This window comes from Sardina pilchardus, chromosome 14 (assembly GCF_963854185.1).
Source record: "Sardina pilchardus chromosome 14, fSarPil1.1, whole genome shotgun sequence".
Lineage (NCBI taxonomy): Eukaryota > Metazoa > Chordata > Actinopteri > Clupeiformes > Clupeidae > Sardina > Sardina pilchardus.
The window spans coordinates 21,276,663-21,298,377 of NC_085007.1; the positions used below are offsets into that span (position 1 = coordinate 21,276,663).

Below are 21,715 nucleotides of genomic sequence, written 5' to 3' on the forward strand. Positions count from 1 at the left end.
GATCATATACTGTACTAGACTCAAATAGGCATCTGCAAAAATAATTAGCAATTGATGATAATTGTGAGGTGCAAAAATAGTTTACAATTGATAATAATTGTGAGGTGCAAATTAGATTATTTTTTATCTTATTATAAGGAACTTAAAAGACAGATGTTTTAGAAGAATTTGCATGTAAGTGGCTGATGACTGATGTGACTCTTTATTTTTTATATTATTTTTTACGTTTTGAGTGATTTTACATGCACATGGTGGTGCTGTTGTGACAGTCAAATTTCCTTTGGGGTGAATTAAATACTTTGTATCTTCTACTTATGATTGTTTACAGAAGATACGTCATATGTCATTGGCATGGATTGTGTTTAGGGTCCTTCTTGCTGCCATAGGGAATCCACAGAGCCCCCCTCATCACCTCCCTCTTAATGCTGCCAACCCAGCAAACCATAACAACCATAGCGTCAGCAAGTGTTTCCTACTACAGACAAATGACCCCAGCCTCATCTGCCAGGACATTGCCCCTTCCTGGGAAAAAGTGCTTTGCTGAGTCCAGCCTATCATCCAGCTGCAATCCCAGGTACTTTCAGGTCTCAACCAACTCAGTGGGTGCCTCTCAACATCTCTCCTCGGTCCTCCATGTAGGTCCTCCAGGCTCGTTCCCACTGATCTATAACTAATACTGGATAGACTATCCCATTGTTGCCGCCCCATCATTCTTTATGTAGATCAGTGAGGACAAGGACAGAGGAAGGAAGGGAGGATGTGTAAAAGACGAATGAGAGGCATCCCATATCAACCAGTATCAAATGTGCAGTCCCTCAGCATGACATGATGAGGTGGTATATGAGTCCATCTTACCTCTGTCAGCTCGTCTCTCTGTAGGAGGGACTGCATAGTGTTGAAGGTGCTGGAGAAGTTAAAGACCGTAATCCTCACAGCACATGCTCCCCCTGTCCAGGTGAGAGTGTAACAATAGGATGCCATCTGAAACCATATCCACCGTCTGGCAAGCGAACTGCATTATATTGAGTTCAGGTGGCCCTGGGGTATAAAGAGATGGAGCAGGAACTGTTCCAATATTTTTTGCTATGTGATGTCAAGGCAACAACAGGCCTGTCCTGAAGCTGAAATATATGGGCTTTGCCTGAGAACTCTGGGATTCAGCTACAGTAGTCCAGGCCTACAGGGGCCCTCCTGTCTCAGGTTATACATTTACACACACCGGTCTGTAGGCTATTATACAGGTTTAAACACAGTATAGCCAGGTATAAACCTCTGCCCTCTTTCCCCAACAACGCAAGAGGCCCATGGGCTTCTTGTAGTCTATGCAAACGTATGATCTGATATAATCCTAACAAATCTCCCGGGACGCAAAGTTAAAACAATACTTTATGGTAGAGAACACGGAGGCCACTGTCGCTTACATACAAAGATGCAACCCTGAGATAGTCTTCCCAGTCCGTATCATCCACTGGTGCAAGAGGCTGTGTTACGTCGAGCAGGATTGGTTTGGTTTCATGATGCATGCAGCCTATCAGAGAAGTGCTGCTTCTCCCATTCTCCCTGTACGGACATCTACAAGGCACAAGCTACCCTGCGAAGTAGAACGATAGAAACACGCAGCTTTGACGGGTACACGGGTATGCCAACAAGGTAACATTATTATTATAATTTAGGATAACAACAATGTCAAATTGCCACGCTATTTTGTGTCTAGTCGTTTTGTTAAAGCTGCACAGTCTGGTTTGTAACGCGTAGGCGAAACAGTCGTCGCTACATTGGGCTCCAATACGCGTTTGACATGTGGAACTAACATTAACGTAGGCTGGGCACATCACATGATAAAATGTGGTAGTTTTGCCCCTTATCGAAATGTTTTAGTCTAGATATCCTCCAACAGCGTACTAATATTACCATACAACAATAGCAAGTTGCCGAGTCCAATGTGCGGAAATGGGGGTGACTTATCTTGGCGATTCAAGTAAGATAGAAACATTGCCTTCGTACAGCAAGCTGCTGATGCAACCCAGTCTGCTGGGGAATATTGTCGGTGGTGCTAAGGATTGCATCTACTGGTACCAAACCTTTGGTTGTGTGATTTCAGATTGTGAATGTGAGGCCCTTATGTTGCGTTTAGTAGTATGATATTGCATAATTAATGAATTTGGTTTGCTTTCGCAAATATGAGATCGCATAGTCTATATTTCATAATCAAATCGAAACTACTAAAAAATGTAGGAAATGCTGATTGTTTTGATGTTCGAAACCTATACTGTACGACATTGTTGATGTGTCCGTCAGGTCCTAGGGTCCCATGTGTTTTCCTTACTTGGCGACTGACAGAAACGGGTCATCGACAGTATTTCCTCATCTGGGTACCATCTAAAATGGTGTCTCGGCGTTGAATGCTTGTTTTCAGTGTTAACGTCCAAGTCCCTCAGATTCAGCGTAGAATAAATCTCATCCCGGGTTCCGTCTTATATCACTGGTTGCAGTCACGATTTGTAAAGCCCCTTGATTAACAATGAATTTTCCTGTGCCAGAGAACTGTCTTTCTTGTCTGTGGCGCGAGTGTGCGCTGTTGCCAATAGCATATTGATAGTTTTTCAGGTGTGTTTTAAATTGAGGTAACTAACTGACTGAATTAATGAATTGTCGCCCGATTATTATTTCTCTTTATACCTACTGTTTTACTCTTGAGCCTACTGCTCACATTGACTTGTATGGCAGTGTTTCCCTGTTTGTCATTCTGACGCATATCAGAAGCCTGTGCGTGTCTCATTTAATGCAAATGTTCAGAAGATTCCTCAGCTCCAGATGGTGCCATGGTCTGCCTTTACGCACGTATTAGGCCCACTGCCCTGAGACCCCCACCCTTTCCCACACTATCTATCCCGATACCACCCCCACCCTGCCTCGCCTATCTCACTGCTTTCCCACACTATCTATCCCGATACCACCCCCACCCTGCCTCGCCTATCTCACTGTACGAGGGAAGCTTAGTCACGTGATGGCGTCTACTGTATATGCTAAACCGCTGGCATCTGGAGCACAGCAGCATCTGTTTTGTTTCTGGGGCAAGATTGGAAGCCATGGTGGGCAGGCCCACAGTGCTTAATTGGAGGTCTTGATCACTACTGTCATTGTCATCAGGGCTTTAGGCTGGGTTCAGGGTTTTATGATGCCCACCCAAGCACGTCCACACAAACACTCCCACACATACCCCTAGATCAGTACAGATGTGTTTGTTATTGTTTTCTGTAATCTGCAAGGCCTTTGCATGTCTAACTTTTGTAATATTACTGAGCGACAGTCAGTCCCCCCTCTCTTCCTGGCATAAATATCTCTCTCGCTCTGTGTGTGTGTGTGTGTGTGTAAGATGGAGGAGTGTTTTTGTTGGCTAAGTATGGAGTGATCTTGAGCAAGGATTACGCGTTCATATTTTGTGCATTCTAACTGAAATAGTTGCACACTGTGCCATGCCATCCATCAAAGATCAAACTAGGTCAGGCAGAGAAAGCAACTGCTCACAGATTAAAATAGCTCACTTGGGAAGCTACGGCGTTTGGCTATGTCTTGTCCCGCATCTTACACAGTACATGTCCCCAATTCCTTTACTCTTATTTATCACAACTACCATTGTGATAAATAAGAGCGAGGGAAGAGAGAGAACAGGATTGAGTACAAGCAGGACAGCAGGCAGTGTAGGTTGCGTTGTCCATAGAGGATTGTGTTTTGGTTTGAAAGGAGTGAGAGCTAGAGCAAGAAAGAAGAGGGGTGTGTGGGAGAGCGACGAACAGACCTCACTGAAAGAATTCTCAGCCAGGCCTGCAGTTTCTCATCTCGAGATTGTTGTGGGTTTTTTTTTTTTGGTCTGGCTGTGGAGTCAGCACATGGGTAGCAGGGCCAGGAACCTGAGTGGAAAGGGTACGCCTGGACCGTATCCTGGAGGTCAGGGATGCCACGTAAAGCTTATGTCAGACATGGGAGTAAGGTCCCTGATGCATGTTGGAAAAACTTGTTTGCTGTTGTTATGAATATGCATATATGAGATCTCAAATATTGGCAAGTTTTGCACTTCTGAATGCATATAATTTAAATAATAACAATAAAAACACAAACTTTCCACATTGGTAGTGCAGTCAGAAGGGTTGCCACCTAATTCTCCCCCGGACAGATATCTTATGGCCTGACCTTGTAGAGAGCTCTGTGCCTCTGGGTCAATATTAGAGGAAGCCAAAAAAGGTCTCAATTACTGGCATGTCCTCATTAGTCTTTTCCTTCCCTGTTCCCTCTCCTCACTCCTGCTGCCTCGGCTCTGTGGCTTTCCACACACTCTGGGTTGGGACACACTGCGGGGGGAGTGTGTGTGTGTGTGTGTGTGTGTGGGCTGTAGGGGCCCTCATCAGCCTAAACTAGGCTACACTGTCATGTCTGTGAAGACACAGCCACGACTGACTCTAAGGATGGGGGGTTGTTGCTTTATTCAGTGTCGCTTCTGCAGAGTTTTTAGTCTGTCTTGCATAACGTGTTTGCCTGGCGGCGGGGGGGCATTGCCACCTGGATTGTGTGTGTGTGTGTGTGTGTGTGTGTGTGTGTGTGTGTGTGTGTGTGTGTGTGTGTGTGTGTGTGTGTTTGTCTGTTTTTGTGTCGTGTCTGTGTCTGTGTATGATTCAGTGGTGAGGAAGGGGGTGTGTTAAGTGTGTAGGCGTTTTGGGGTAGGGGCTCTCGACGGGGTCATGAGAACGTCCAGACTTAGTTCAAACAAGTCAAGCGTACAAGCTGTGAGGACTGATGATCGGTGGTGGTGGTGGTGGTGGTGGTGTTGGTGGGGGGTGTTGCTGGGTGAGCTGAGACAGCCATTCACTCACTCTCCTCTATGTGGGAGGCTTGACGAGGGAGAAAGAATTCAAGAAATAGAAAGTGAGAAAGATGGAAAGAGAGGACTGAGAAAGTGGTGTATAATGAAAGAAGAGACTCCGAGAGAGAGAGAGAGAGAGAGAGAGAGAGATAGAAGATAGAGAAAACAGAGGTTGGTTTAAAAGGATCGAGGACGACATGGAGAGAGAGAAAAAGAAAGAAAGAAAGGATAGCCTCGGAGAGGAGGAGTGCTGAAACGAGGCCATGGTTGGAGGAGGTGGAGCGGGAGGAGGAGGGGGTGTGTGTGTGAGTGTGTAGGCCTGCCCGCTCCATCCCTGCTGCTTGGTGGCTTGTGGAGTGATGAATGTGTCTGTTCTTCCAGCAAGGTCTTTATTTTTTCTGTATCTCTCAGGCCCACACAGCACCCACACGCTGTCTTCTTCCCAAACGCGGCGCGATAACAGCCCACGGCCACCGCTGCACGGCTCAAGGCTGGGCCATATGCAGAAGGCAAGGTAAAAAAGCACCACAGAGATCCTTGGGAAGATTAGCTTGCTCTATGTAGGCGTTGTGAACTCATTTAAAATGTGTTTGTGTGTGCGTGTGTGTGTGAGAGACTGTTTGTGTGAGTGTCTGTGAGTGTGTGTGTGTGTAGTCGTGATGTAACGGTGCATGTGCAGTTACATTTATTCTGTGCCCTTTGATGTGCCAGCTGTGGGAGTGTGTGTGAGATTTGTGCCTGTGTGAAAATTTGAAGTTGAAGTTCTTTCTGTTTTTCTTTCTGTTTGTCTGCTGGTTCTTTCTTTCATTCTTTCTTTCTGTCTTCCTTTCTCTCTGTCTCTTTCTTTCTTTCTTTCTGTCTTTCTTTCACAGTTTGGCCCAGTGAGTTCCTGATGGAGGGGCAGCCTCAGGGCTTTTGGTTAGGACGCCATGTTTCCCTGTGTCTCCTCCTGGCCCGCTTCTGATTCGCCGGCCACTGCCGGCGGCGCCAGTGGCAACCATGCCCCGTCTCCCCTGGCGTCCCCGACTGCCCCTCACGCGCCGCTCGCGTCTGCCCAGCAGCAGCCCCCTCCTCCTCAGCCTCTGCCCGACCTGCTGTGCAGCTGCTCAGTAGCGCCCCCTGCCCACCACCCGCCGCCGGTGCACATGGAGTCGCTCATCGTGGTGACCGAGTACGAGCCCAGCGGGCCGTCCGAGGACAGGATGGGCGGCGACGACGAGGACGAACCGGAGGACATGGACAGCTCGGAGACGCCCGACCTGCCGGGGTCAGCGGCGGGGGGGTCCGTGCCGCCGTTCCGGATGGCCTCGTGCGACCTCTTGTCGCACGCGGTGGGCCGTCCCGAGGCGCTCTTCCCCGAGCCGCAGGAGACGCGCGGGCGCCTGCACCTGTCGGACAGGAAGCTGTCGCTGCAGGAGCGCTCGCAGACGCTGTCCTCGCCGTGCGGCTCGCCCGGCATCAACGGCCGCTACATCTACCCGTCGCTGCCCTACTCGCCCATCACCTCGCCGCATTCGTCCCCGCGCCTGCCCCGCCGCCCCACCGTCGAGTCCCACCGGGTGTCCATCACTGACCTGCAGGTACAGACCAGGGATTACCCATCATGACGTTAATACACTCTTCTCACATAGCATGATATGGGTCAGGACAATACAAACGGCACACCGGCTACACACAGAGACAGCTCGGTCGCATCCAAAAGAGGTGACATTTAGGAGACAGCACACCCTAACAGACCTATAGTAGAGTTCACTTCATTTTCAGCTTAAGCCAGGTTAGACTAGTCTAGATGAGCTACTACCACTTAGATATATACAGTTGGCCATACCTCAATAAGAAATGAATGTATTGAAGGACAAATATATTGAATATAGCTGAACACAATATCCAGATTTCCATAACAAACCCGTTAAGGCTGTAAAACAATTACAGAATGATACTGAAATATGTCATTGTTCCCCACTCTTTATCATGAAGGCTGCTAACTGAGAGAGAATGAACCAGAGGTGAGATTGCAGTTAGGACTTCTGTGTGATAGAGATTCAAGAGATGTGTGTACAGTAGTAGATCAGCTGTGTGTAGATCCTCTCCCTGGCAGAAGATAGTAGTTAGATAATAGGATTACACAACGTGCCTTTATGTAATTGGCCATACTATTTCTTGAAGTGGGTCTGTATACTACAGTAGAACCCTGTAATGGGCCATTCATCTCTACATTTGTTTTTATATGAACTTTGCATCCGGTAGAGATTTTAGACATTTATTATTACTATTTATTGTTAGTCGACTGTTAGTTTGATTATTTTTGGGTGTCTTTTTTTGTTGGTACCACATTTGTGTTGTCTTTCCGCAGGACTGTGTTCAGCTCAACCAGTACAAGCTGAAGGACGAGATCGGAAAGGTACTGGCACCGCGTCTGTCTGTGATTTAACCCGACACTACCGAGTGACGTCTGAAAGCGCTCCTAGAGTACAGTCATCTTTGTCCTCGTCTTCCCTTCTGACATCCCCACCATCCACCCCCCACCCCCACCCCCACCCCCTGTGTGTCTGTAGAGCTAAGTCAAGGCGAACAGAGCCGAGCTTTTAAACGAAGAGTTTAGGCAAGAAATAGCCGCTAGCTAGCGTGTCACTGAGGATGAGAGGGTGCATTGGAGCGGGGTGAAGGGGAGTGTGTGTGTGTGTGTGTTGGGGGGGGGGGGGGGGGGGGGTATGCGCAGAGGAGGAGGTCTGCTGGAGCAGTTTGGGAGATTCCTGCTCCCTCCCTGCCTCTCCACCCTGAGCCTGTGGGCCGAAGCCCCCTGCTGCACCTCCAGTCTGTTCTCCCAGCTGCCACTGCTGTGTGTGTGTGTGTGTGTGTGTGTGTGTGTGTGTGTGTGTGTGTGTGTGTGTGTGTGTGTGTGTGTGTGTGTGTGTGTGTGTGTGTGTGTGTGTGTGTGTGTGTGTGTGTGTGTGTGTGTGTGTGTGTGTGTGTGTGTGTGTGTGTGCATGCACGCGAGTGAAAGAGTTAGAGGGTATGTGTGTGTGTGTGTGTGGGAGAGAGAGTAATTTCAAATGGCTATGAAATGTATGAAAATTGAGTTTTCCCAGTCTTTAGAAATATGATAATTAGAATGCTAATAATGCAGAAAGCACAGAGGTGTGTGTGGATGTGAGTATGTGTGTGTGTGTGTGTGTGTGTGTGTGTGTGTGTGTCAGTGACAGAACAATTGCCAAACAGCTGCCAGATCTCTTCTGACTCGTTTCATGTCTTTGTTTCTGGAACAAGGGCTCCTACGGAGTTGTCAAGCTGGCGTATAATGAAGACGACAACACCTACTACGTGAGTGCCAATTTCTCTGCCTGCCTGCCTTCCTGTATCTCTCTCCTTCTCTTCTCTCATATGTAACAGAATCTCCATCCCACAGCCATCATCCCTACAATCACCTCCCTTTTCTCTGATCCTGTTAAACCACTGATGTGTACTTAAAAAGTCAACGCCCCCCCCCCTCCAAAAAGGAGAGAAAAATTCGATATATATCCATATTGTATCTGTAGCTGTACAGTTTCCCTAAGGATTAGGAAATAGGGGATTTAAATTATGCCTGTCTCGAGTCAATCTCTCAATGTCAAACTATCACAATGTGGTGTTCACAATCTGGAGTGTAAGTAGAATGTTTCTAATTTTTCAAAATCAAAATAAAAACATGTAATTCTTTGCAAAAATAACCTCCTTAAGCACCGTATTTGGCTTGAATTTTACATTACATACAGTAATTACCTGTGTATTGGCCACATTAATACCATTTTAACTGCCCCTGTGTGTATTAACCTCATAGCTGAGGAAATTTTGCAAAATCAGTGTATAAGCCGCGAGAAATAGTTGGAAAATTGCGGTAGTCATCTTTCACCTAACAAATAACCTTTTAAAAGCATAGAAAATATTTAGTACAGGCATAATAACTTTACTGAAAAGTGAAATAGAAAACTAGAAATAGTTATATATAGTCTTTGGCGGCCTCTGGTGGGCAAAAATACTCAAGCCGTGAGAAGTCTGAACAACGCGGGTAAATATTCCAGATTTATGGTTACTGATGTAATTCAGGATTATGCATTGCAAATATCTCTCCAGATATTTGCAATTTCTCTCCAACTTAAAAAATAGAAATACATGGTTGAGCTATATGTATACAATAGTAATTTTTTGTATTCACCGGACTGTGCCTTTTAGGGGAAATTATATTCTATTTTTATGTGGTGTAAAAACATCAGTGGACCAGAATTGCACCAGAATTGTACCGAGTCTTAAATGGTCTGTTGGTTTTGCCTAAATAAAGGCTACGGAAGGCTTTGCATGTCTTTGCACTCTTCATGACATTGGATTTCCCCCACCCATCTCCCTCCCTCTCTCTCTCTCTCTCTCTCTCGCTCTCTCTCTCTCTCTCTCTCTCTCTCTCTCTCTCTCCTTCCCTATCTCTTTGTTTTTAATCCACTCCCTCCCCTCGTCTTGCTCTCTGTCTTCTGCAGGCGATGAAAGTCCTATCCAAAAAGCGGCTGATGAGACAGGCTGGTTTCCCACGTAAGTGTGTCTGAAAGCAGATGGAGGGCCCAGCAGGGTGTGTGTGTGTGTGTGTGTGTGTGTGTGTGTGTGTGCGCGCATGTGTTTCTATGTGTGCTTTACTCAATCAGAGCCAGCTGAATAACCAACACTCATCCTCTCTCCCTCTTTTTTTTCTCGGAATGTCTATCCTTTTAACTCCATCATCTGTTTTTCGGCTCTGCTGTCACTCTGTCCCCTCCCTCTCTCTCCGACTATCTTCTCTCGCCTTAATCCACTCCGAACCCCCACCTGCAATTTTCCCTCGCTTCTCCTTCCTTCCCTGATGGCTTCTGGGTGTCACAGGTCGTCCGCCCCCACGTGGTGCCAAAGGGGCCCCCGAGGGTCCTCCGCAGCCCAAAGGACCCCTGGAGAGGGTCTACCAGGAGATCGCCATCTTAAAAAAGCTGGACCACCCCAACGTGGTCAAACTGGTGGAGGTGCGGCACATTTTAACATAGAGAGAGAGAGAGAGAAAAAGAGAGAGAGAGAGAGAGAGAGTATGTTGTATGTTGCGGTACATTTTAACATGGAGAGAGAGAGAGTCTGCCATTCTCAGCTTGTCATGGTTGTTGTTTTGTATATAGCCTGTGTGTGTGTGTGTGTGTGTGTGTGTGTGTGTGTGTGTGTGTGTGTGTGTGTGTGTGAGTGTGTGAGTGTGTGAGTGTGTGAGTGTGTGAGTGTGTGAGTGTGTGAGTGTGTGAGTGTGTGTGTGTGTGTGTGTGAGATTCTCAGCTTTTCATGGTTGTTGTTTTGTGTATAGCCTGTATGATGTTCTGAGGTTCTCATGTTTATTTGTAAAGGTCTTGGATGACCCTGGTGAAGATCATCTGTACATGGGTAACAAGTTCCACACAATTGCATAAACACACACACATAGTCATATCTTCAGACCAATATATACAGTATGTTCCATACATGACAATATGAGATCATGTATGGAACATACCAAACATACTATGTCCTATTACTAAAGAAAATACAAAGTAAATTACATGATTATACTAATCCATGATGTGTTCTGTTCGCAGTGTTTGAACTGGTTAAACAAGGGTGAGTAAGAATTCGCTCAGTGTTGTACTTTAAACATACTGTATTTCACTGTATTTTGCATACATGTCCTTTTCTAAAATATGTGTGTGTGTATGTGTGTCTTTGCGTTTAGTGCAGTGATGGAGGTGCCCACAGATAAGCCCTTGAATGAGGACCAAGCGCGATTCTACTTCCAGGACCTGCTGAGGGGGATTGAGTATTGTGAGTGGAGCTCCACTCCAACCGTTTCTACCACCTGTTTAATTTCCTCTACACACTGTTCGCACTCTCTCTCTCTCTCTCTCTCTCACACTCTCTCTCTCTCTCTCTCTCTCTCTCTCATCCGGCAACAGCCTTTTTCTCTGCTGAATTCATTGGCTGAAGTGTAGGCCGCCTTAAGGGCTCTTCAGTTCTCATTTCCTTCTCTTGTCACTCGGAGGCCCTTCAGTTGGCACCAGGAAAAACACCTTCCATAGAATCTCCACCCCCCTCATGTTCCATTGATTTGACCTTTGAAATGTATACTTGCATATATCCTCTATCATTGAAACTGACTCTCAGGATAAACATAAATGTGGGTAAAAGCAAAAAAAGCAACGGTAAGCTGCTGTGTCCACCAATCGCGTTTTTTACACTGAGAGCGTAAAAAAACGCTTTCCTCTGCGCTTCGAGAAGTGTTTATTGTTGCTAAGTTACCAAAACCGGAGACGGTTTATAACGAGAAGTGACATTGACGAGCCCGGCGCTGTTCTAAAAGTCGCACAGATTTCAACTTTGAGCGGTCTGAGCGCTGCGGTAAAAAACGTCAGCGCCGAGAGCTCTTTTCCACCGAGGGTGCTCAGCGCTGTGAACGTTGGGCTACATAGACTTTATATTGAAAATGGTCGCCGTCGGCGCAAAAAATGCGATTGGTGGACACAGGGCCTAAAAGCAACAACATTTTATTTCGATGTTTTTTGGTCGTTTTAATATACATGGGTTTAACATATAATATGGGTTTAAAAAGCATTCCACAAGTGATTCTGCATGTTAATGATAATGAATGTTTCTGTTATCATTCTCCCCAGTGCATTACCAAAAGATCATCCATCGCGACGTCAAACCCTCCAACCTGCTGGTGGGTGAAGGTGGCCACATAAAGATCGCGGACTTCGGCGTGAGCAATCAGTTTGAGGGCACCGATGCGCTGCTGACCAGCACAGTGGGAACGCCGGCTTTCCTTGCTCCCGAGACGCTGTCCGAGACCCGCAAGAACTTCTCCGGAAAGGTGGGATGGTTTTCCCCCACGCTGTGAGCTCCAGAGCCCATATCTCTCTGTTTTTTTTTCAGATATGTTAATGAATTGTGTTGTAGGTCGTAGTGTTGTTAGCCATGTAAATCTCTCTGAAAATGATTGGAAACGGGCTGTTGTGGTGAGGGATAATTGTGCCCTTGAGCTGCAGATAGTGTGTGGAGATGACGCTGATCCTGTCCCTCTGGTGTGTGTGTTTGTTTGTTTGTTTGTTTGTTTGTTTACTCAGGCTTTGGATGTGTGGGCAATGGGGGTCACCCTGTACTGCTTTGTCTTTGGAGTGGTAAGTCTCTGTATTCCACGCACAACAGAGACTAAACAAACATAAACACACACAGACACGCATGCACGCACACACACACACACACACACACACACACACACACACACACACACACACACACACACACACATACATATACACACACACACACACACACACACACAAATGGAGTACAAACATTACATTACACACGCACGCACGCACACATGCGCACGCACATACACACACACACACACACACACGCGCGCACACACACAAATGGAGTACAAACATTACATTGCAAGCACACACACACACACGCACAAACAAATTGAGTACACAAGCATTGTGCCATCCTAAGAGAAATGTGTGAAGATTAAGTTCATTGACATAAAAAATGTAAGATTTAGATAGATCATTTTAAGATCGATAGTTTTGTTCATCCCAGCTATTTGCATTCTCCTTTTTAAGATTACACAAGAGAGTTACATGTAAAAGTGCATTGTGCTCTCTCTATCACTCTACAGTATCTTCACTCGAGTCACTCAATTCAAAAAGTCACTCAAGTCACAAAGATTTACTCACACCCAGAGGTGGACATCTCAGTTCCAGAAAGTAAAAGTCCTGCCATATATTCTTTCTACCTGTGCATTGATCAGATAACTAATTATCTGATCTACCTGGTTGCTAATCAGGATTAAGCTGGTTTACTAAACGTCCGGATCAAATACTTGGCAGGACTTTTTGAACCCCGGATGTCTGCCTCTGTTCACACCTACAGATTGACCGCACAGCGCAGGTTAGGTTCAGTTGTTGTGTTTTCATTTTTAGTTTGATCAGTGGTTTAATGACCCTGTTTGTGTTCTTTTTCTGCATGAGAGAGAAACATTATAAGGATTGGAGTGTGACAGATGCAGGATGTGTGGATAAGAGGATTGGTTTGGAATCTGATGTTTTTTTCTCTCTCTTTAAATGGCGAAGCAACACATTAGTTGTTCTATTCAGAACTAAAACAGACTACACAGAAACTATTTGGATCAAACTGATTTGAGAGGAAATATTTTCACCGCCCATGTTTATTGCCATCTGCTGTCATTGTCCGTCTCAGAAAAAAAAGAGTATGTTTGTGTTTTCAATGTGTTTTCTCATTTTGCACACACACACACACACACACACAAACTCACCCTTCTCTCTCTTCCAGTGTCCCTTCATGGACGAGCGAATCCTCAGCCTCCATCAGAAGATCAAAACCCAGCCTGTGGAATTGCCCGAGCAGTGAGTCTCCGCCTTGATTTTCCCACCCATTCACTCCGGATGCACTCCAATGTCTCACACAGCCACATCCATCTTTTATGCATAACACATTATCATGCACACAATCTCATTCGCACAGTCGAGCGTTGCGCACACCGGCGCCGACCTAAGTGTACGACATGAAACCCCATTATTCTCAGTGTAACCCCGCACACCAGCGGCGTCTAACTCTTTGCTGGTGTGTGGAGAATATAATGTTGTCTACTGTACATAATTGAAAGTCGAAAGCGGAGTGTTCCGCACTCGTGTCGGCGCCGGTGTCTGTCTGCAAACCTTCAGTGGGGTGAACTGTGAGGGCTATAGATGAGAAGGAACAGATAGGCGTTCCTCACAGCCAGTAGGGGCTCAACGGTGTTGAGAAATGACAAATGATGCATGAGAGCTATAGATGAGAGGGAGAAGACAGGCGTTCCTCAGCCAGTAGGGGTTAACAGTGTTGAGAAATGACAAATGACGCATGAGAGCTATAGATGAGAGGGAGAAGACAGGCGTTCCTCATAATCAGTAGGGGGTTAACAGTGTTGAGAAACGACAAATGACGCATGAGCTGTATGAGATGAAAAAGGAAAAGACAGCCGTGTTCACAGTGACCCCATGACCGAAGTTGTTAAATGCATTCATATGTTGAAGAGATGATCGTCATTTCAAAATAATAAAGACGGTGGTATGTACATTGTGTTGTCCTCCACTTGTTTATGGCTCTTGTAATGAGCCCTCCCTGATTTGAGTGTCCTTGACTGTCTTTACAGTGCAGACGTGTCGGATGATCTGAAGGATCTGCTCCTTAAGATGCTGGACAAGAATCCTGAGACCAGAATAACAGTGCCACAAATGAAGGTAGGACAAAGAGGACACTTGTAGGACAGAATTGGACACTGTTTCTGTCCCTCTGTGTCATGCTAAGTGGGTTAATTCAGCACACAATATGTTTGCATTCTCTAATTAATTGCGAACAAATCCCGGATCATTTTTTTTATGGGTGAGAGGAAAATAGATAGATAGAGTCTTTATTGTCCTATAAAGGGGCATGAGAATTGTTGGACATGGGGGTTGGTTTTGTAGTATAAGCATGAGATTGCAAAAATCATTCTCCCTTTAAAACCCCAGGCCCAGGCAGTGTTCTGTTTGTCGTGTTTGTGTCATGTCGCTTGTCATCCAATCCAATGACTTCGCTATTGTATTTTCTCTAAATGACACAAATATGTTAAATATCACCACTTAATAAATACACAAAGATGTTGGGGGATGGGATTAATAAATTAGCATACTACATACAATCTCCCATTTCCCTGTCATTCAGTAATAGTAAACTACTGCTGGTGTAACACATGATTTTACAACACAATGTATGCAGTACAGATGTTTTAAAGTTTTGTTTTTGCAAACACAATGCAAAAATGTTTTCTAATATTTAGCGTATTGAAAAGTTCTGATGAGGATGGGATATTGTGTTTAAATAGTCATATTTGGTATCCTATTGAAAGGCTTGTATACGAATGTGTATACAATACATTCTGAAATAATTATAGGTCTCTCAGGCTCTCGCACTGCAACCTTGACCCAGCTAAAGAATAGAAGGGATGACTTTTTAATTTCGCTTTATGCGAGCCTTTCTGTGCAAAAGTACATCGAAAAGACCAGTTGACATTCATTATTTGTGTTTAAAAGGAGAAGTGGAGGCTAAATGTGTACTTTAAAATAGCAGAAATAGTGTGACCACCAGCCAGACTCTGAAAAAAAGGAGGACAGGTTGGCCAAAATGAGGACACCCCCCAATTTCTGCTCATAGGCCTATTCTAATTTAGCACCCCTGATAACAGGTTAGAGCAGCCACACTTCCTCCATCATATCCGTGCCTCAGGGGTGGCTCAAACCGCGCTGCAACGGCAACCCAGCTAGACGCCTATTTTTTACGCAAGTATTTCTGTGCGGAAATACATTGAAATAGGGACCAACCAGACTATGGAAAGGAGGACTAGTTGTGAGGACAAACGTGAGGACAAATTCAGCAAAATGAGGACACAGTTTGACCTTATAGTTAGAGGCTATGTTTATCTTTGACCACTGTGCACTATTTTACATTGAGCAAATCTTTGGGCCATTAACTCAACCCTGCGCTATCTAGCAGCGAGTGCAGTGCAAGGTGCTTATTTGAAGTCCCTTTGTATGCATCCGCAGAAAACGCATTTCTTTGATATTGTTCAATTAGATTTAGTCACTCCCCTGACCCACATTTTCCTACCAGTAGGAAAGTCAGATTCCCTAACTAGTAGGCTAGTAAGTTGTCCCCTGCATTCGTATGGGTGGTTAGGTGTTTCACTGTAAGTAATTGTGGCTGCTGTTGCCTGTGCTCACTAAACACCTCTGTTTGTGTGTGTTTGTGTGTCTGTGTGTGTGTGTGTGTGTGTGTGTGTGTGTGTGTGTGTGTGTGTGTGTGTGTGTGTGTGTGTGTGTGTGTGTTTGTGTTACGTGTGTGTGTGTGTGTGTGGTGCTTCTTCAGGTGCACCCGTGGGTGACGCGGCACGGTGCCGAGCCCCTCCCTCCGGAGGATGACAACTGTTGCTCCCTTATCGAGGTGACGGAGGAGGAAGTAGAGAACTCTGTCAAGCACATCCCCAGCCTGGCCACCGTGGTGAGTGTGTGTGTGTGTGTGTGTGTGTGTGTGTGTGTGTGTGTGTGTGTGTGTGTGTGTACGCTCACCTGGGAGACACTGTGTATCAGAGGATAAAAAGCGCTAACATATTGTGTCATTGCTGCATTAACTGCAGTTCCTATGACTGATTTGAACAGAAACGTGCGTGCGTGCGTCCGTGAGTGCCTAGAGAGCTGTGTATTAGGGGATAGAGTCAATGCATTCTTCACTGATCATTGATAAGTGGCCGAAATTATTAACTTGTACAAGAAAGCCTCCCGTCCATAACCTTCTCTCTCCCTCCCACTCTCTCTTTTTCTCTCTCTCACTAACTCACACACTCTCTCTCTGTCTATGTCTCTCCCTCTCCCTCTCCCTCTCCTCCTCTGTTGTACTCTGTGTAGATCCTGGTGAGGACCATGCTACGCAAGCGGTCGTTTGGCCACCCGTTTGACTGGAGCCGCCGAGAGGAGAGAAGCTTGTCCACACCTGGGCCCATGCTGACGTGAGTGGCTTCACACCCCTGACAAACACACACACACACACACACACACACACACACACTCACACACTAACATACTAACACGCTCTCGGTGCATAATGCTGCAAGGCAAAACATAAAACCACAGCCACCCCAGTAAGTTGTCTGAGCTTGTTTATCCTATTTTTGCTCCATTTGTGGATAAAAATCCATGAGATTAAAGGGCTATGAGCTGTTAATAATCTCCATACACTATATTTTGGCATCCAGAGAGGAAGAAACACTTGCAGCTGTCATAAGAATATTTCAGTGTTTTCCGAGCGGAGCATAAATAAACAAGCTCGCTGTGTATCCAGGGCTTTGAACAATAAAAGTGATAAAATCCAATTCAGTTTGATAATCCCATAATAGCACATTTAGAAAGTAAATGAGGTGCTGATTAGTTCTCTAATGGTTCTCATTGAAAACCCACTCTGTCTCTCCCCCCCCTCCTCCCTGTGTTACACTCTCCAGAAAAGGCAGAGCAGGCAGTCTGAAATACTGCTACATTCATGGTCACTCCAGGTAACTGACCACTGGGCCTCGGTGGTACCTGCCTGCCTGCCTGCCTGCCACTGCATTTGACCAGTGACATGCACTGGCCATTGCATCTGACCAGTAACATGCACTGGATAAGTTGAATGAATTAATGTGTGCACTGCATTGAACGTGATATGTTCGGGATGTCTGGTTAAGCTTTAATGAGTAGAGAAACTGTGTGCTTTTATGCATTGTGTGCTCGCCTAGGGTTACTAGAGTTTAGTCTCAGCCTTAATGCGAACTTGGATCTTTGTGGTGTTTTGCTGGCATAAAAATCCATGTTGCATTCCTTCCTGTTGAAATTCAGACATATTGCCAGGGTTTGCTAGCCTGGCAAGCTAGGGTGTGTCTAAATTTCTAGGCTAAGGGTTTGCGTTTCAGTTGACTGCATTTATGCTTTGAAGAAATGGTTCAGTAGGGTGAAAAAAAATCCAAGTAGCGAGTTTGCTCCAAGTAAGTGCCTGATAATTATAAAGCACTTACCAAGAGATGGATCAAACAGGTAAGTGAACCTTGATGGAGAAGTCACTAGACATCAAGAATTTCAACAGCAAGTCAATCAGTCACACTGATATTTTGCAAGTTGCTTGGACAGTGTGTGCCTTGCCTCCTGGCTACTATTGGACTATGCCACCCCTGTAGATCCTGACTGCATGAGTGTGCACATGAACGAGTCAAGTGAGAGAGAGAGAGAGAGAGAAAGACAGAGAGAGAGGCAGAGACAGAGAGAGAGATAGAGAGAGAGAGGCAGAGAGAAAGAGAGCCCACGCTGCCTATTAGCACTAATAGCCGCCCACTTCAGCTCTCTCTCTCTCTCTCTCTCTCTCTCACTCACACACATTCTGGTAATATTCAGAGTCAAGTGTGCACTGGATTGCAGTTTGAGCTTTTGTGCCTGCATTGATCATTGATGAGGAATGTCACAGAGCATGGAAATGTTCTTGCATGCAGCAGGACTTCTACACCCTCCCCCCCTCCCCCAAATCACATGCCAGTGAATAACTATCACGTCTTCACTGTCATGTGTTCTGAACATGATGATGCTCACATGTTGTGTGTTGTGTTATTTTCCTCTTAGCCTACTAAGGACTGGCTGAATGCTGATGCTGAATTTCTTGCCCTCTTTTTCCATTCACTGTAATGCCTCTAAAATAACGATTGTGTCCAGTAAGTGCAACTAGCCACCTCTGTCAGCCCCGGAGTATCAGATGGACAGACAGACGCGTGGAAGAACGTGATGCTTAATTTAACTGGAGCTTTTTTTTCCCTTTGTCCCGTTTCCTAGGAAACAAGAGAGCGGGGAGGGCATGCGAAGCATGGAGCTGCCCTTCGTGGGCGAGGACGAAGTGCTGTCCTGATCGGCGGGGCTCTCTCGGCCAGCGTGCCGGCTTGGGTCTGACAGAGACGCCCTGGCGAGGAGTAAAACGAAAAAACAGGGGTGGGACGTGGAAGTGCCGCCATGTTGCAGTTTGGCAGGAGATGGGAAGAGAGATGGTGAAGAGCAGCAGTGGGACACACACGTACACACACACACACACACACACACACACACAACACGCAACACACACGGTAATGGAGCGTTACTAATGTAATTACACATTGAGGGTGTTTATGTGGGTGTACAGTATGTGTGTGTGAGGGGAGGAGGGGGGGTGTTGGATGTAGGATTGATTTTTTAAGAGAGAGACCCCCCCCCTCCACTCATTCCTACACTCACTCCCCTCTGTCTCTGCAGTTCATGTTGCCACTGCCACATCATGCATGTGTGTACAGACCTGCAGTAGCATGCAGCCTCCGACACCAGGCCTCTGCTCTCAGGGCCTGCCAGTGACATCAAGGGTTTTTTTCCTTCTCTTCTCTTCTTGGTCTTGCTCCTTCCTTCCTTCTTTCCGCACCTTCACATTGCACTTTTTTTTTGGTTTTCTTCTGATGCAGCACAGCGGTGAAATTCATCCCGGTGCTGAAGCGTTAAGGGTAGCTGGCCGTGATCCTCCCGAACTAGGGCTAGTGTCGTCTTTTTTCTTCCTTTACAATTATCCAAAAAGGGAAAAATATGTCACTTGTGTACGTGATGTAAAAAGAAATGTGCTAATCCAAATTTCTAACTTGTACTTCCTTACAAGGTTTGTTGAAGTATCCAATTTGAAAATGAATGGCATTGATTTAACACAGAAGTGTGTTGTTGGTGCCCAAATGTTAAGACATGGTGAGCAATAGATTTGCCAGAAACTAATTGTCTTTTTTTAAAACAAAGAAAATGTACAGTTTGCTTTTTTTGAAGGAGAGAAAATTCAGGTAATCATGATAGTATAGTACTGTGTTGTGAGGAGATTTTCAATGGCATTTTTGTGAAGCATTTTTACGATACTGAAGCCCCAAACCAAAATAGTTAACATCGTGTATGCACATTCACAAGACTGGCATTGGCTCATCTCAGACTGCCAACACGGTTCAAAAGGTTGAGCATTAACATTGGCCGTCAACATGCAGTTGTTTTAGGTTAGTCATGACCACCACAGATTTGCATACTTCTGTGTGTAAAGCTCACTAAAGAGTATATTTTTGTACATTTCCAAGTGCATCAGTGTGAGATCTAGCAAAAATTTCGTATTTGTTTTACCTAGTTTGCAGATCTTAAGGGAATTCCAATACATTTTTGCAATCTATGCATGGCGTCATGTAATGAATTATTAAAGGTTTGACTGATAACAAATTATATGCCTTACATTTCATATTTACACCCTTTATCGTAGGTCATCACTACAGTATCTTAGGTAATGCAGAAGTGTAGATGGATAGATTGAGGAAGTAGGCACACACTGTAGTGTGCTTGCTTAGTAGTTTCAGATATTGCCTGCTTTAGAGTAAGGAATGAAGTCCAAGCACATGTAGTGTTGACTAAAAAAACCTGATCAACCCAAAGCCTACTGAGATACCATATAGTATGTTCAGTGTGCCATACAGATATGGGCAAGTTTGCTTGGTTTCTTTAACTCCCTTGCTCCCTTGCTTAGTGTAGGAGTAGTTTTAGGAACTCCGTAGTGTAGATACAGTACAATCACTTGATTTAGAGAAGATCTTAAAGGCATATAGAACACTCACTTTTGATGCTTCCACATACTGTAAGTTCTTTCAGCACTTTATGTGTTGAATGTATATAATGAAAGGGGATTGGAGTCTGCTAGGCAGTGACACAGACTTCAACCGTTTGTTTTTTTATATTGTAACTCCTGCTCCCCGGACACACACACACACACACACACACCTTTTTCTCCTGTTGCATGCTACATCACTGTATTGGAAATATCTCTCTGACTTGTACGTTGTGTGTTTTTTAAGACTTATTACTATGCATAAGACATTTCACTCTGTGGTGCAATTTTGGATTTTGACAGTCTGTTGTGTTTTCTTTTTGTATTATGTTTTTTTTTTTTGTCTTTTTTTGTTGTTGACACTGTTGGACTTAAAGCTGTGTTTCTGGAAGCTGGTTACCATGGATATGTAAGATACGCAGGTGCATTATCTAACAGTAAATGTACACAAACTATCAGGGGGGAATTCATTTGGAACGTCTCTGATGGTGTCATTCCTAAAAATAAAGAATGACGTTCTAAAACTTTGGTAACTTTACCTTTTGACATTACATTCACATCAGTTTTAAAAAACTACCTCAGTCAAATAGGCCTGCAAGATTAAATTCAGCCGATTACATTATGGCATCAGTTAAAGAAGGCATGACAACCCTACAACCATTTCAAATGGTACGAGTAAATACATTATGAAGGATAACATTTCAATTCAATGACCAAAATTATCGATCTGTATTGTTAGTTATTAATATTCATTATATGCACAATGGAGTTTTTACAAACACTTGCAAGAGTGATTTGAGATTGACAAGGTTTGGAACCGACAGAATGCTGTAAAATAAATGTATTTATGACATTTTTAAATTCAATCTTATTTGTTCATGGTTTCTGCCCAGTTTCACCCAAAGGGCTATGAAAATGTTGCCGTTTTATATCACTTAGCCTAACATGTTTTAGTCATTGTAGTGAGAACAGTTTACAGCTAAATGACCACTTAATTGCATGCCATCTCAAACATTACATTTGAATTTCTAGCATGATTAAGCTCTTCATCAGATCTGCAATGATCTCAAGGTTAATCACTTCAGATATATTATATCCTGTTTAATATTTGAATAAATTAAAGTTGCCTTTCTCTTGTCCATGTCTCAGTGGCCTCCTCGATTTTGTCCAATTTTGTGGGCGGGGTAAACTTAGGCTGGCTTCCAGGCTGTCCAATTGTCGGAACCTGGCATGCTTTTTTGCCTTTGTGGGGTAGAGTAGGGTCACTACTTAACATAACTGCCCTCTACTTGAACTCTGGGAACATCTTACTGATGTGTTCTAATGTTTATAGAGATGACAAATAACAAATCATCCTGATTCATAGTTCACATTTCACAGCTCAGAGGTTCACAGTATCCTGCAGCTGACCTGTGGTTCTCAAATGGTCAGACAGAGTTAATTACCAGTAGACCTATTTTTCAAGAAGATGGTTGTTTGACCAGCTGCTATTGAACTTAAGACAGACACTCAGTATCACAGTTTCACTGTGGTCAACAGTCCCTAACAAAATAGAACTTTAGGAATCTTATAGCATTTGGGACAAAATATTATAGTGAT

At 44.8% G+C, this 21,715-nt stretch overlaps 1 protein-coding gene across 2 annotated transcripts; it reads left to right on the forward strand.

The window, feature by feature from the left end:
• The first annotated feature begins 1,546 nt into the window (after nt 1–1,546).
• LOC134100363 (calcium/calmodulin-dependent protein kinase kinase 2) lies at nt 1,547–21,253 on the forward strand. Of its 2 annotated transcripts, XM_062553534.1 has the most exons (18): nt 1,547–1,650; nt 5,270–5,372; nt 5,731–6,438; nt 7,212–7,259; nt 8,126–8,179; nt 9,364–9,415; nt 9,740–9,873; nt 10,237–10,273; nt 10,465–10,486; nt 10,599–10,687; nt 11,533–11,732; nt 11,986–12,039; nt 13,220–13,293; nt 14,082–14,169; nt 15,833–15,964; nt 16,369–16,469; nt 16,959–17,009; nt 18,310–21,253. In XM_062553534.1, the coding sequence occupies exons 3-18, from the start codon at nt 5,788–5,790 to the stop codon at nt 18,380–18,382; spliced, it is 1,860 nt and encodes a 619-aa protein (XP_062409518.1). In that variant the 5' UTR covers nt 1,547–1,650; nt 5,270–5,372; nt 5,731–5,787; the 3' UTR covers nt 18,383–21,253. The 2 variants fall into 2 exon arrangements, with proteins under 2 accessions (XP_062409518.1, XP_062409520.1); XM_062553536.1 differs by lacking the exon at nt 16,959–17,009.
• Nucleotides 21,254–21,715: the final 462 nt, after the last annotated feature.